The sequence below is a fragment of the Prionailurus bengalensis genome, chromosome A2, assembly GCF_016509475.1.
Source record: "Prionailurus bengalensis isolate Pbe53 chromosome A2, Fcat_Pben_1.1_paternal_pri, whole genome shotgun sequence".
Taxonomy (NCBI): Eukaryota; Metazoa; Chordata; class Mammalia; order Carnivora; family Felidae; genus Prionailurus; species Prionailurus bengalensis.
In genome coordinates this window covers 85633756-85648005 of record NC_057348.1, presented here as the reverse complement: position 1 = coordinate 85648005, position 14250 = coordinate 85633756, and the positions used below count along the sequence as shown (strand labels likewise).

General features: G+C 34.0%; 1 protein-coding gene across 11 annotated transcripts in view; it reads left to right on the top strand.

Annotated features, from left to right (window-relative positions):
- Positions 1 to 14250, top strand: part of CACNA2D1 (calcium voltage-gated channel auxiliary subunit alpha2delta 1) — a 496257-nt gene that overhangs the window by 418327 nt on the left and 63680 nt on the right. For all 11 annotated transcript variants that reach the window (XR_006298483.1, XM_043588719.1, XM_043588713.1 and 8 more), the window contains 4 exons: positions 6282 to 6360; positions 7243 to 7292; positions 8657 to 8746; positions 12606 to 12683. Coding sequence is in view for 10 of the 11 variants with exons in the window: in XM_043588719.1 (XP_043444654.1) it covers positions 6282 to 6360; positions 7243 to 7292; positions 8657 to 8746; positions 12606 to 12683 (297 nt within the window). In the remaining variant the exon portion in view is untranslated. The remainder of the gene's footprint in view (positions 1 to 6281; positions 6361 to 7242; positions 7293 to 8656; positions 8747 to 12605; positions 12684 to 14250) is intronic.

Here is a 14250-nt window from a genome sequence, read left to right as displayed (position 1 = left end):
GTGTTCTCATTATCAGTGTCAATGAAGTATTTGGCCTTACCCAAGCATGTCTGAACTAAATCAGTCTATCACTTATTTTCCGACCTCCCAGCTGATGATAGTCTGGGCCAAGCTACAGATTGCTTGGAAATGCAGTGTACCCATCACTTATTCTTCCTTTATCATGAACTATAAATGTATGCAGAGGGTAGGAGAACTAGAAATCACTTCCTTATTACCTGATAACGTGAGGGTGATTCATTGTAATCGTTGTTAATAATTTTTAAGTACCAACATAGTCCCAAGGTGTGTATCTATGTCATTATGCATGCAACATGGAGGACATGGGAGAGATAAATCCGCTTGGTTCTTTGAGCGGCCGACTTCGGCTCAGGTCACGATCTCACGGCTCGTGGGTTCAAGCCTCACGTGTGTCAGGCTCTGTGCTGACAGCTCGGAGCCTGGAGCCTGCTTCATATTCTGGGTCTCCCTCTCTCTCTCTCTCTCTCTGCCCTCTCCTGCTCACGCTGTCTCTTTCTGTCTCTCAAAAATAAATAAAATAAACATTAAAAAAATTTTAAAAAAAAGATCACGACTGCAAAACCTGTATGACGAATGCATTTTGTTTTCCTCTTTAAAGTGGTTTGATGTTATTTGCTTGCACAAATTCAACAGTTCTTGACTAAATTCTTGCCTTTGTCAGATGACTGGAACTTTCCTATACACATATCTCATATGGACACAGTGGCATTTAGACAATATTGGCGTCTTGTCTTTAATTTATCACTAAATGTAATAAAGCAAGCCAAAGTTGCTCCTCTAGAAAGGTGTCATTTTCAATGATTTTGAGTTCTTTCTGAGGCATGGAATGCTGTTGTGTTACTGATGGAAAATGTTGCCCATGAAATACTGATAATTTGACTCTATAAGTTGTAGTTCTCTTCATCATCATCATCATCTTCGTTACCATAGTTCATATTGATTGATCTTATTATTTTCCATGTACCATAAGAGCTTTATATGTATCCTTTCATTTACAATGGGAATAATCATAGGATAAAAATATTTTTATTGCCATTACGATCATCCCCATTTTGGATATCTGAAAACCAAAATGTGAGAAGTTAAATAACTTGTTGAAAGTCATACAGCTACTAAGTGGCAGAGTTAAGAATTTAAATGATCTGTAATCCAAATTTCATAACGTCTCGCGGACTGCACATAGCTGGTCATCTGTCTCTTTCTCCCGGGCCGCCTTGCGGCTGTGCCAATCATCATTTGCCCACCCAAGAGCCTTCTGTGTAGTCGGACTTGACCACTAAGGGACATGCTTTCACAGCGTTAAGAGGTTAAGATGGATTAAACTAAGCCATCAAAACTCTGCAGGCTGCAAGTAGCTTTCAGATCGTTGGGCTTTATAAAATAAATTAAGTGTGAAAGGTGAATTTGGACACTTTTATTTATTTCATAATGCTATAAAACTAGGGATGTGGGTTATTCGAAGGCTCCAGATTCTGGTACACTTGTGAATTATGGAAACCGCTGTAGAAATTTCTCCTAAAATATTCAGTCCAATCTAGTGTTTTTATAGGCTTAATGCCAAAAATTTTAGTACACACAGTAAATTAATAAAACCCATTTCTGACATCATTTTTCTAACATGTTTCGATAGCTGAAGTTTTTATTTTAGTTTTATTGGCCTCTTTTCTTCATAGTCTCATTTCCATTATTCCTTGGAGATTTGCCTATTGTAAATTAAACTTGAACTCTGGGTAACTGATAATTGTTGAGGTGACAGTTTCCAGTAACTGGGTTCTGCTGGGAAACAAGAAATTCCTATGGCTTTTTAAAATAGGTTGACCCTGTGGCTTTGGAAAAATCTTAATTGAAGACAAGTATTTTAGTCTTCAACAAACAAAACAAAACAAAACAGATTAGCAGAAGTTCAAAATTGTAGGATAAAGTTGTAAAACAGTGGTGTATTATAAGAAACAAATTAATAATATATATATTTTTAAATAATATCGAACTTAATATTAAAATAATATATTTTAAATATATTCCAAATTTGTTGTTAATTAAAAGTTTTCTCTGGTCAACTGGGCCAGGCTTGACATTCAACATTAGACTGTTGGAATTACAGTAATCTGTTAAGAGAAAAATTGATTTTTAAAGGAACTGAAGGCAAAATTATATACCTAACTTTTTTGAATGTGCTTATGTAACTAATCACGAGACAAAACTGAGGAGAAAGTTTTCATTCCCTAAGAATAATAGAGTACATAAAAGGTACGTGTATTAAGTATACTTTATTTTGCCTCAAAAAGTTTGCTGACATTCACTGAACAAGTCTGCATAACATAAAATAAAAAGATAAGGGATTTAACATGATATAAGTGTAATGAAACTGTCCACATTTTTGTATGCTAGCTGACTATTAGCCTAGTTTAGGCTCCATGTTATAACAAACAGATTTAATTTGAATAACACCAAAGCCTGTCTTCGATCCATATGGTAAGAAGTTGAAACCACTCAAGCAGCTCTTCATTTTTTTTGTCATTTAATATTTATTTTCATTTAAATATATGGCACTTTAACAGGTACAATATATACAGTAGTGTTCCAGCCCAGTCAAGTATTTATCCAATACTATCTTCCCATGTTACTTCTCTGATCTCCAGGATTTTGAAAAATAATTTTAAGCCCATTTATGACTGAGTCATATATGACTCTCAAAGAAGCAAACATTTTGAAACTTGAGCTTAACTAAAATCATCCAGATTAGTGAGGGAACATTTAACACATTTTCTAGCACTATTTCGCTTAGAAAGTTTCCAGTATGCATTTGTTACACGAATCTCATAGTGTGATTACAAATGTACTACTAGGCATGAGTAAAGAAATTTTTTCTCCACCAAAGTTGACTTTGCCTTGGTAGGCATGGTTTAAAGTAAGTAACTTGCTTGAGACTTTAGATGAAATAGTTAGCTTGTGCGACTACTCATTAAGTATTTTGAGTGATTTTCTATGTCATTTCCTTGTTTTTAAATAGGACCATGCAAATATACTAATTAAAAACCCTAACAATAGAGATCTTTGAGAATGTGATTTAATTCTTACGTTGGGCATATTTCAAGAAACTATTCTTGTTCGATTTCCCCAAATTTATAACTAAACAAGAACAATACCTTTGAAGAAGTGGAAAATGTCAGAGGAATAAAGGGACAGCCATCATCTCTGTGGATTTGGCATTAGGAATTTTAGAGTTACTTTATTCACTGTTCCACAGGGTGGCAGTAATATAGCATAGACTAGGAAGAACGAAACCATTTAAAATTCTAAGTGGAAAGTTAGGGTGCAAACGTAGTCTTTTAAGTTTCACGAGTTTATCGTGAACATGCACTGTAACATGTATACTGCACGTGTGTATGAAATCAGTGAAGTTAAAATTCTTTTCACATAACTTGGCAAAATGTGTAAAGCAAAACAAATGCAACAGGAGTGTGGCAGTTGGGATTGAAATAGTTTTTATGTTGGTTTGTTTTCACTGTTATATAAAGAGTTTAAAAGCTAGGGTGCTTTATATTGAATTTTTTCTCAACTAGGTGTATATTTATGAAATTAGAAAATTCTAAGCATTCTATAAAATCATTAAAATATATACAGTGTGTGTGTGTGTGTGTGTGTGTGTGTGTGTGCACAATGTGTGTATCTACCAAGAGAAAAATAAGCATCTTAGGTATTTTAGAAAGATCTTGGAAATATAGTAATGGTAAGGCAGTTGCAGAAATTACAAAAAGAAGGTTGAATTTGTAGTTCCTAAGATTTTAGTGACCATTGGGAGGGAAATTTCAGAACAATGGTGTCTTTAACAAAGTCTACAGTAAGGCAAATAAAAATTAAGGAAAGGGGTACAGATTATAAATCTGTAACATGGGAATAAATCAGTCCGTTAATGCCACTTTCAGTCAAATGGCTGAGGATATATGTGGAAAATGAACACAAAAGAGGCACACACTCACACACACACACACACACACACACACACACACAAAATGTTTAGTGTGCTTTAAAATTTTACACCTCTACACCCAGCTCCAATTCTGAATTTCTTAATTTGGATGACTTCTCAGATCTTTCTATGTGCAAACCTGGGGCTTAGGCAAAAGTTTTGGAGTAAAACAAAGCAACAATTATTTTGTTGTTTGTGGGAAGTTTTTGTTTTGTTTTTTACTGGTAGGGTTTTTTGGCTGAGTCGTGTTTATTTGGACTGTTTGATGAATTAGCATCAGTCAGAATTATGTGCTGTGTGTCTAAGTATAACCCCTATGTTAGTAGAAATGCTTACCTTCCAGGGATATAAATATAATAATTCATGCAGCCTTATTTTTTTTTATCTGAAAATACTTTGTGGAAAATATTTTACCAGAACACTGTTGTGGTAAGAGAGACACCAAGACAAAGCAGTGCTTTAAATTGAAGATTTGAGACATGCTTTCAAGTGTTCATTACGAAGGAGATCTCCCAAGTGCCTTCTGGAGCATCTGGGTTTTTTCCGTGAATTCATGTGACAATTGCTTGAGGTATAGCAGTTAAATTGAATTATCAGTCGGGTGGCATACCTGTTTACAAAAATATTTCCATTTAGGAGTAAGTTCAGCTACATAAGAAGTGACACTATATTGAAATATGAACTATATAGAGAGCCAAGAAAATAAATGTGCAAAATTTAAGAAAATGAAACTGTGACATTTTGAGGAATTGAGGGAGTGGAGGTAAATAGGTGTCACCGACTTCTGTCAACCTAGAATGTGTCACTTGCCCTTAGAATTTGAGATGATTAAAATTCAGATGTGTCCACCAAATGGCTTCTCACATAACTAGCTGAGGCAAACCTGTGCAGCTTAAGGGTGGCTCACATAAAACTTTACAAGTGAAACAGCAACATCTCCCATGTACATTGTGGGGCAGGATTGTTATGAAGTGATCTCTGTGTGGCCACGACCAGTGGAGGAACAGAAAACAGATGTGAAGTCTCTTTTGAGATTTGTGCTCTGCAGTCATGTGCAAAGATGAAACAGGCAAAGCAATTAGAAAATGTCAGTTCAAACAGTCAATCGGCATGAATTAGAGAAAAGCTGTTAACATAGTTCAAACCAGAACATGAATTCATGGAAAAGTGATTTTCTGCATGTTTATCTTTAGAAAAGACTAAAATGTTTACCTTAAAATACTGGTTTTCTTAGATTACTAAGTTGGTAAAAATCAATATATGCTAAATAGGCATTTTATTAAGTATTTGTGACGTTGAATTTGTCCTAGATTATTATAAAATTAGAGTATTTTATAATTAAATATAATGGCTTCCAGTAAACATTTAAATTCCTATAATTTAAAATCTACCTCAGTTGAATTGAATAGTTTAAAAATATTTACATGTATTGCATCACATTAGAAACAGCCAATATTTTGATTCTCTTTAAAAATCCTGGAAGCTTAACATACTTATTTATAGATGCTAGTCATCTTTGTAGAAAGTTAGTAAAATAACCAACGTCACAGTCCTATATGTATGTACTAAATATTTTCATGGTGTAGAGGTAGTTGAAACTATCACTAAGTATGATTGCCTTAAGCAACCAAAATTATAATGACCTCCTTTCTCTGTATGTTGTTTTAAACACATACTTATGAGGGGCACCTGGGTGGCTCAGTCGGGCAGGCGACTTCGGCTCAGGTCATGATCTCACAGTCCATGGGTTTGAGCCCCGTGTCGGGCTCTGTGCTGACAGCTCAGAGCCTGGAGCCTGCTTCAGATTTGGTGTCTCCCTCTCTCTCTGCCCCTTCCCCGCTCACACTCTGTCTCTCTCAAAAATAAACAAACATTAAAAAAATTTTTTTGAAGCCCACATATTTATGAAATGGGAATTACTATTTTTACTTATTATTTTTTGCAGTGCCTAGGTATGTGGATATGTTTTAACCAGGTGAGACAGGTGTAGCTGGTTGGGCCCAAAAGATCCCATTTCTGCTAATGAAACCTTAGTCATGATTCTGACGTAGGGTTGGGACATGGTGCGGGGCACCCAAGTGCCGTCTCAAATTTAGTAACTAAAGTCTGTGTTGAGTGTAGGTTATGTGGTTTCTGTCTGGTGACTTCCTGAAAGATTTACTGGCCTTCATTTTTCTTGTCCCATTAATTACCTGAAAAGCATGCTTTTATTTTTTGGTTGAGCTGTTTTGTGTTGCCATTTGGTTCCATTTTATGCAGCCTAACAGATCCCTCTTTTTCACTTCACCAGGTACGTGTATTCACATTTTCAGTTGGCCAACATAATTATGACAGAGGACCTATTCAGTGGATGGCCTGTGAAAATAAAGGTAACAGATCTCTTTTCTCCACCACATTTATTACTAAAAAACAATTGATAGATACTAGTTCTACATCTTACCATTTAATATAAAGTTGGAGCTAATGTTTATCGGAAGAGAGACAAGCCTAAGATGTTGAACAAATTTTCTGTAGAGAACATTGACATTATGTGACAGTGTATAAAAATTCAGACATTTGATCATACGGTATATGATATGGTATATTAATATCATTCAGTGTTTCATTTATAGATAATGTTACTTATCAAGTAAATACTTATCAAATAAGAATGAAAGAATATATGAATTATATAAAACTTACATATGAGAAAGTGTGACATGTTTGTACATTTTTTCTAAGTGGTTAAGTTTTTTTTTTAAAGTCTTCTTACACATTCCTAGGTAATTCAGATTTTGTGTAGTGAGTCCATATTTCCCATATACACAGAAAACAAAACAAAACAAGATGTTATTTGACAAACTGATCATATAACAATAAAAAGAACCTCAGTTTATTAGGAAAGTCCTGTGTAGGCAAATATTTTATATGAATACAATAATTGTCAGATACCATTATCATGTATCTTTAATAATTTCTCCAATAATAAAAATATTTTAAATAATGCCAGGTTCCCTACTGTTTTATAGAAAAATCACAGTTATTTGATACAATTTAAGTTATGTAGCGGAGTTTGTCACAAAGCCTGTGCATTTGTTAGGGGTATGCGTTAAGGAAACATTTTCCACATTCATCTATGATATTGGTATATTAGTATTTGTTGAATTCAAAGTGAAAAAAACATGGCCTTTTCTCCTCTGAAGCCAGAAAAAAATTTTGTGGTCATTTATTGTGATGTTCTCTCTCTATATAAAAATATGTATATGTTTCAGGTTATTACTATGAAATTCCTTCCATTGGAGCGATAAGAATCAATACTCAGGTATGATTACATTATTCTCTCAAAGAATAAGATGTTTCTTTTCTATTTTAAATATGTTCACTTGGAGAAAATAGGTGAAAATGAAAAAATGATCCATAATATTTGTAATAAACGGATGAGTATCATGGTGATGTATATTGATTATTATTACATCAAGGTTCCCAGTGGTTTCAAATATGCAAAACTCAGGTGAAAAACTACATGTGTTCTTTTCAGATGTTAAAAACATCACAGAAAATAAGTAAAATGAAAATTTACTAGCAATCTCATTTCATTTAATTTGAGCTTGGTCCCACTTCAGATCATTTAAGTGAGTTTCTTCCAGTTGCAGGTACCACAAAGAAAAGGAAGCAATAATTAATCTGAACAAATTATACCAGATTCTAATCAGAATTTAAATACTTTCTAAATAACCCCTGCAGATGTATCTACCTATGTAAAATAAACCTACAAGGTGCCTGGGTGGTTCATTTGGTTTAGTGCCTGACTCCGGGCTTTTGCCTCGTTTCATAGTCTCGTGGTTGTGAGATCGAGCCCTACATCAGGCTGCACACCCAGCATGGAGCCTGCTGGCTCTCTCAAACATAGTAAAATTACAACGAGGAGAGAATTTTTCTACAACCATTCAACTGAAAATATGCCTGTTAAATAACTTCGTAGATTGAAGCAACTAAGTTAATATAAATATATATTATTTTCAAGCTTTCATAAGTTACAATTTAAAACCATTACTCAATTTTAAACATAACTGAAGATCCACAAAATAGACTAAAGCAAGATGTAGCACAAATAACATGGCATTTGTGGAACTGAAAACTGACTGTGTTTTATGTTGAAATGAAACAGCAGCTGCACTAGAGTCTGATGTCTTATTTGGCACAGTGTTGCATTTATTTTTTGATATGTTTAAATGTAGTTTTGAATTTCAGCCAAACAGTCTGTGATATGAAAGCAAGTATGTGGCTGCTTTATGATTTCAAATTTGTGCACTTCCATCCAGTAAATCACAGAGCCTTAAATAGTTTAGATTAACATAAAACAATTCACAAGGAACGTATTTCACCTATCATTGGCTGTACCTCAGAAAAAGAATGTTTTGGTATTAGAAAAAAACGGGGGTAGATCTACTGTATAAATAATATGAGTTAAGTACTGTTGATTCAAAGTATGTAGATGTACCATTTATGGTACACCCAAAATAGCAATTAAATGATTATACACTTACTCCCTTAATAACTTTGATTCCATATTCATTTTTAACTCTAGATAATTTTCTTCTGTGGAGTTTTTTGTTTTTGTTTTTACTACGGCATTTCTTTTTTTCAACCCCCAAACCTTTTTTTTTTTTTTTCTTTAAAATATAGGAGTACTTGGATGTTCTGGGAAGACCAATGGTTTTAGCAGGGGACAAAGCAAAGCAAGTCCAGTGGACAAATGTGTATCTAGATGCACTGGTAAGAGATTGGCTTTTCAACCAAAGAGTGTCCTAACAAAAGCACACAGCTCGTTTCTGCATCTTTCTAGGTGACATTTATCTTTTCCAATTCATTAAGTCCTTTCTGAAAGTCCTTCTATCACACCCTTCTTTGCTAGAATTTAGATAATATACATAAAAATCTCGTCTTGTCTAACCATACATGTAAAGTGTTAACTTTATTTTTTAGGTGATCTGTTGAGAGTGTGGAGTTTCACAACTCAAATCTTGAATTTACAGGCATTTCAATAACTTTCTGAATTTTTATGTAAAAAAAATAAAACCCTAAAGTCAAGTGAATGAGTCCCTGCTACTGCAGACTTTAAGCAAAACTTTTGAAATATTTTAATAATAGACTTCAGTTGGCAGAAGCATGTATTGCCTCCACAACTCAAGCCAGACCCAACAAAGCTCAGAAGTACATGCAATTAAATAGGCAGATAATCTGACCCTACTCCGAAATCATCACGAACCTATTAGCCTCTTTATATATCATCTCTTGTTTGAGATTCAACCCCAGATTTTTATGGAACTAAGCCATTAAAATGATCACATGTGGTGTGATGTAACAAAAACATGTTAAGTTGTCCATTGTGAAACTCAAATTTTAATCTAAGTATCCTATCATATTTCAAAGCAGTGGTTCTGAACTGGAGGAGTTTTTGCCACTCACAGGTCATTTGGATATATCTATGGATATTTTCTGTTGTCGTGACTGGGATGGGCGGGGGTTGCTGCTGACATGTCATGGGTAGAGGCCAGGGAGGCTCCTAAATGTCATACGCCACACAGGACAGTTCCCTCACCCCATGCACATGCATACAACATACAACAAAGAATTATTCAAAAGATCATTAGAGCTGAAACTGAGAAAACTTGTCTAATGTAACTCCAACTTTCCTTGTATTAAAGTTGCAAATAGTAAATATCATGCTTAAGATATATACATATGCTTAATCTTGATGAGAAGACTTTATTAATGATTTGACTAATGTGTAACATACCACAGAGAACCAAAATCCTAAGCCCTGAAAAGTAAATGCTGATTCACTAACCCTTTTTCCTCCTTGGAGTACAATTATATGCTGATACTACTTCCCTGAATGCAATCGTGACCCCAAAGGGCAACACGCAGTCCATTTACAATTACTTATCATTTGGTTCTTGTAAAATAAACATATACAGGAAGTTGGAAGAAAAATAGGCACTATTAACAGCAGCTTTGCATGCTAAGAAAGATAAAGTGAAGCTTGCTTACCTCAAATCCTAGCTAAAATTACCATCCAGTGTTCCTTCTTGACATCACATATTTATTTAAGGTCACATGGTCATCTAAAGCTATGGCCAAAATGTTTCATTTTTCCGAATCCATCACAGGACAGAGTATGATAGGAGGAGTCAATAATTATGCCCTGTAGGATTTCCTATGACCAGAAGTTCATTAACCGGCACGTCTACATTGTTGGTAAGGTTCTCACTGATAGCACAGATGACATTAGGAAGAGATTCTGGTTCTAAACATGCTGTTCTATAAGCTGAAACTAAATGTAAAGCAAGAAAAAAAAAAAGAGGCACATGAATTGGCTAGTCAGGAGACACGTAGAGCATTCTTTTACCAACTTGAGAATGAAAAGTGATGGTCTTGTATTTCTAATTACTTGTCTGTAATCGCTGCATGTGGCAGATTCGCAATATATGCTGGTCAATATATCTTGGTTACATTAAGAAGAAAAATGTAAACACGTTCCAAGACAAAATATAATGAAAAAAAAAAAGAAAAGAACTCTGGAAATTCAGAAGAAAGAAGCCATATATTTGGGGGTGGTGTAGGGTGAGTTTAAAAGATGGTGACAGTTTAGCTGAACATATGAATCAAGGTAAAGTTTCTACAATTGGTGGGAACTAGTGAAACCACACAAAGAGGGTATAGTATGAGTTAGGCAAGGGCTGGGTATGTTGAAAAATGGTACCTCACTCACTTTGAGAGCTAATGGGAGTTAAGAACAGGAGCAGACTGGAACAATATTGTGGAGGGTTCATTTTATTTGGGAGATAAAGTGAGATTCTTTGGATAAAAAAAGAGATAAAAAGAGTTGGAATCAAGAAAATATAAAAATACCAGATAAATTCCAGGAGGGCAGAAATCTTGTCTTATTTCTCTAAATTGTTCCCTAGGAATTTGTACAAATTTTTTGTCTGCTTAATCAATGAAGAAGGAAATGGAAATTGGGTACCAATGAGTTCATTGGTGATTTCATCTCCTATGTTAGAAGTCTAGTGTCTCATTTTAGGGCACATGTTACCATATTTAGAAGCACATTACCATACTCTGTAGAAATGCAAAGTGATGTGCAGAAAATGATTGCCTCATATACACTTTATCGTGTATCATGCTAGCTTTTTTAAAACTATGCATTATAACGAATAGAAATCTCTCCAAAAGGAATATTTACTGAATTGTGTTTTGGAGTGCAGTTTTATGAGTTATCTCTAATCTGATTTTATTGAGGTAGAAAGTTTTCATTGTGAATATGAATTTGCATTTTGAAGGATGTTTCCATTGTTGAATATTCGTGCTTAGAACTGAACAGAGAGCCCACATGTATATCATCATGCACCAATTATGTGTGGTTGATTCCTTAATTGTATTTGTCCCAAACAGTTTGGTATCTTGTTCTGGTGAAAGCCTCTCTCTCTGTTTGTTCTTCGTCTTTAAATTCAGTTCCCATTGTTTTGGGGTTTCTCACATGCACAATTATAAACTATTTCTCTGTGAAGCCAGGATGTTTCTGGAATTAGAACAAGGGTCATGAGATTTGGATTTGGGGTCATTATTCACACGATTACTAATATTTTCTCAGCAAATTTGATATTTTTAATAATTTTTAAATTATTTTAAAATGTGATTTTTTTGAAAATGTAGTTTTGACATGAAATAATGGTAAATAAATATATATATATGGTAATAATGGTAAATAAATATATATACATATACATATATGCATATATAGATAGATAGATATAGATATAGATATAAAATGGCTGCAGATAGCAGTAATAAAAAAAACGAAAACAAAAACAAAAAACCCTCTGACTTGAAAATCGCCTTATTTCAACGAATCTCCATGGGTTCATTTCATATTTGAAATGATCAACATGCTGGTTGACACTAGGTCATTACTTTTGTTAGACTAAACTGCTTTATGACCAGACTATTGCATTTGATGCTTACAGTTAGCTACATTATTTGACTTTGTCAAAAAATACTATTTGTCTTAGAGGGTGTTTAGAAGCATTATTGCTTGTTTAGAACAACATAGTATTTACCAGATGATTGCAGATGTGATATTGATAACTTGTTTCTTCTCTTTATTCTGCTAGACATTTATGATTTAACGTGAAGCCTTTGGCTTAGGGCATGAAAAAATTAAGAATGAAACTACACAAAGGAAGGCAAACAAATTATATAACAATATTTTCATATCACTCTGTTCATGGAATCCCTGTGAACAAAAGAGTGGAGGGGCAGGGTTACTGAAATATTTAGTGTAATTTGAGTTTTTATAATTTTAAGTTATTTGCAGTGCTCTTTCAGACTATTATTGTAGAAGTTGTGGGCTTCAATAGCTGCCTAATAGACTCTCATTATTTCTCAGATGTTTTAATTGATTTTTTAAAGACAAACATTGTGAAAAAGCGTTCAAAATCATTTACTAGGTATTTGTGTCTCTGTATAATGTAACCATAAAATGCAGTGTCAAATACCAAAGACTAATTCAGAATGACAAAGTTTAAATTGTAAGTCTAATTTGCCTTTTTCTTTCTGAATCTATTTTTAGGAACTAGGACTTGTCATTACTGGAACTCTTCCGGTCTTCAACATAACTGGCCAAGTTGAAAATAAGACAAACTTAAAGGTTAAAAGTTAATTGATAAAATTAATAATAATAAATGATAAACTGTGACGTCAAAGCTCAGTGTGGATAAGATATTTCTATAAGGAAATACATAGAATGTAACTGTCTTGTGAGACCAGAAGTAAGAGGCAACAGCTGCCTATGTGATAACCACCTGGGAAAAAGGAAATGCAGGTCAAGTTCTCTGATTCCCCAGAGTCAGGATTCAACATAACTCTGTTTAACTATGAACTGATGAGAACACAAGTTCAGTCCCTGGGAGTAATTACATGACAGATGGGCAATACTATTGTGTGCACATTTTTTAAATGTATCTAAGATATCCATGGAGCTCAGAAAGAAAAATCCAAAGAACAAAACCATGGTAATGTTTGTCTCTGGTGTATGTATGTATTTTTATTGAAACATTCCTCCTCCAGCTCCCATTCAGACAGTACTTTTTGTTTTGTTTTGTTTTTAAATCATCATGTAACTTAAGCATCTGATATAAAATGAATAGCTCTCAGAAAAAAAATATTTTTAAAAAATGAAGAGCTCTATTTTGTTTTCTGTTTTTTAAAGATTGAAGAAAAATACTACATGAGTGTCATAAAAATGTTGACTTCTGCAGCACTGGAAATATTGTCAATGCAATGAGGTGCTACCAACTTAAAAATTCTGAAAAATTTTACTTGTTAGATTCCACTCATTTTTAAAATACTTTTGATTTTAAAGTAGGGTTGCATTCCTATTTCTTAAATTGCATCAGAAAGAATTTTAGATTGCGGGACAAGTTAAGAATTTTTTTTTTAAACCCTATATATTCATTTTAGGCTTTGTTTGACATTCCAGACTGGAGGGGAATTTATTTCCAGTTTATGGCATAATGAAGTCTGTTGCACTTACTATTTGTTCAGTTATTATACATTTCAGTTGAACTCTTTACTTTTATAATGTGGCCATCAAAAATGTTAGTTTTTTTTTTTTTTAAGTTTCTTTATTTTGAGGGGGAAGGGGAAGGGCAGAGAGAGAGAATTCTAAGCAGGCTCCATATGGTCAGCACTGAGCCATATGTGGGGCTCAAACCCAGGAATCGTGAGATCATGACCTGGGCCAAAATCAAGAGTTGGATGCTTATCTGACTGAGCCACCCAGGGGCCCCAGGAACCCATTGTCATTCTAAAAGATCTCTGGGTTCTAAATAATTTAACCCATAAAGGAGTAATTCTGTAACTATTCAGATGGACTAAGGGATTGCTTTAATTTGGAGGGTTTGCTGAGACCAGAATTGGTCCATGACAAAAGAATATAGTTGATATAACTTTCTCACTGTTTGTGCACCTACGCAAAATTTATGGTGTTCTCATGATAACTATTGAATGGATTTTATAATTTTCGTTGTAACATTTTAATTTATTTTTTAGTTTATATAATTCTATTTAAAACTGAAATTCCTGATTCTAAATTTTAACACCATTTTCGTCTTTAATGTCCCTGAGAAGATTATGATAGCAGTTTGCCACATAGCCCTGTTGACTTGCAACTAAAGCTTGGATGCCCATGTTTGGTATCTCTCAAACACACATAC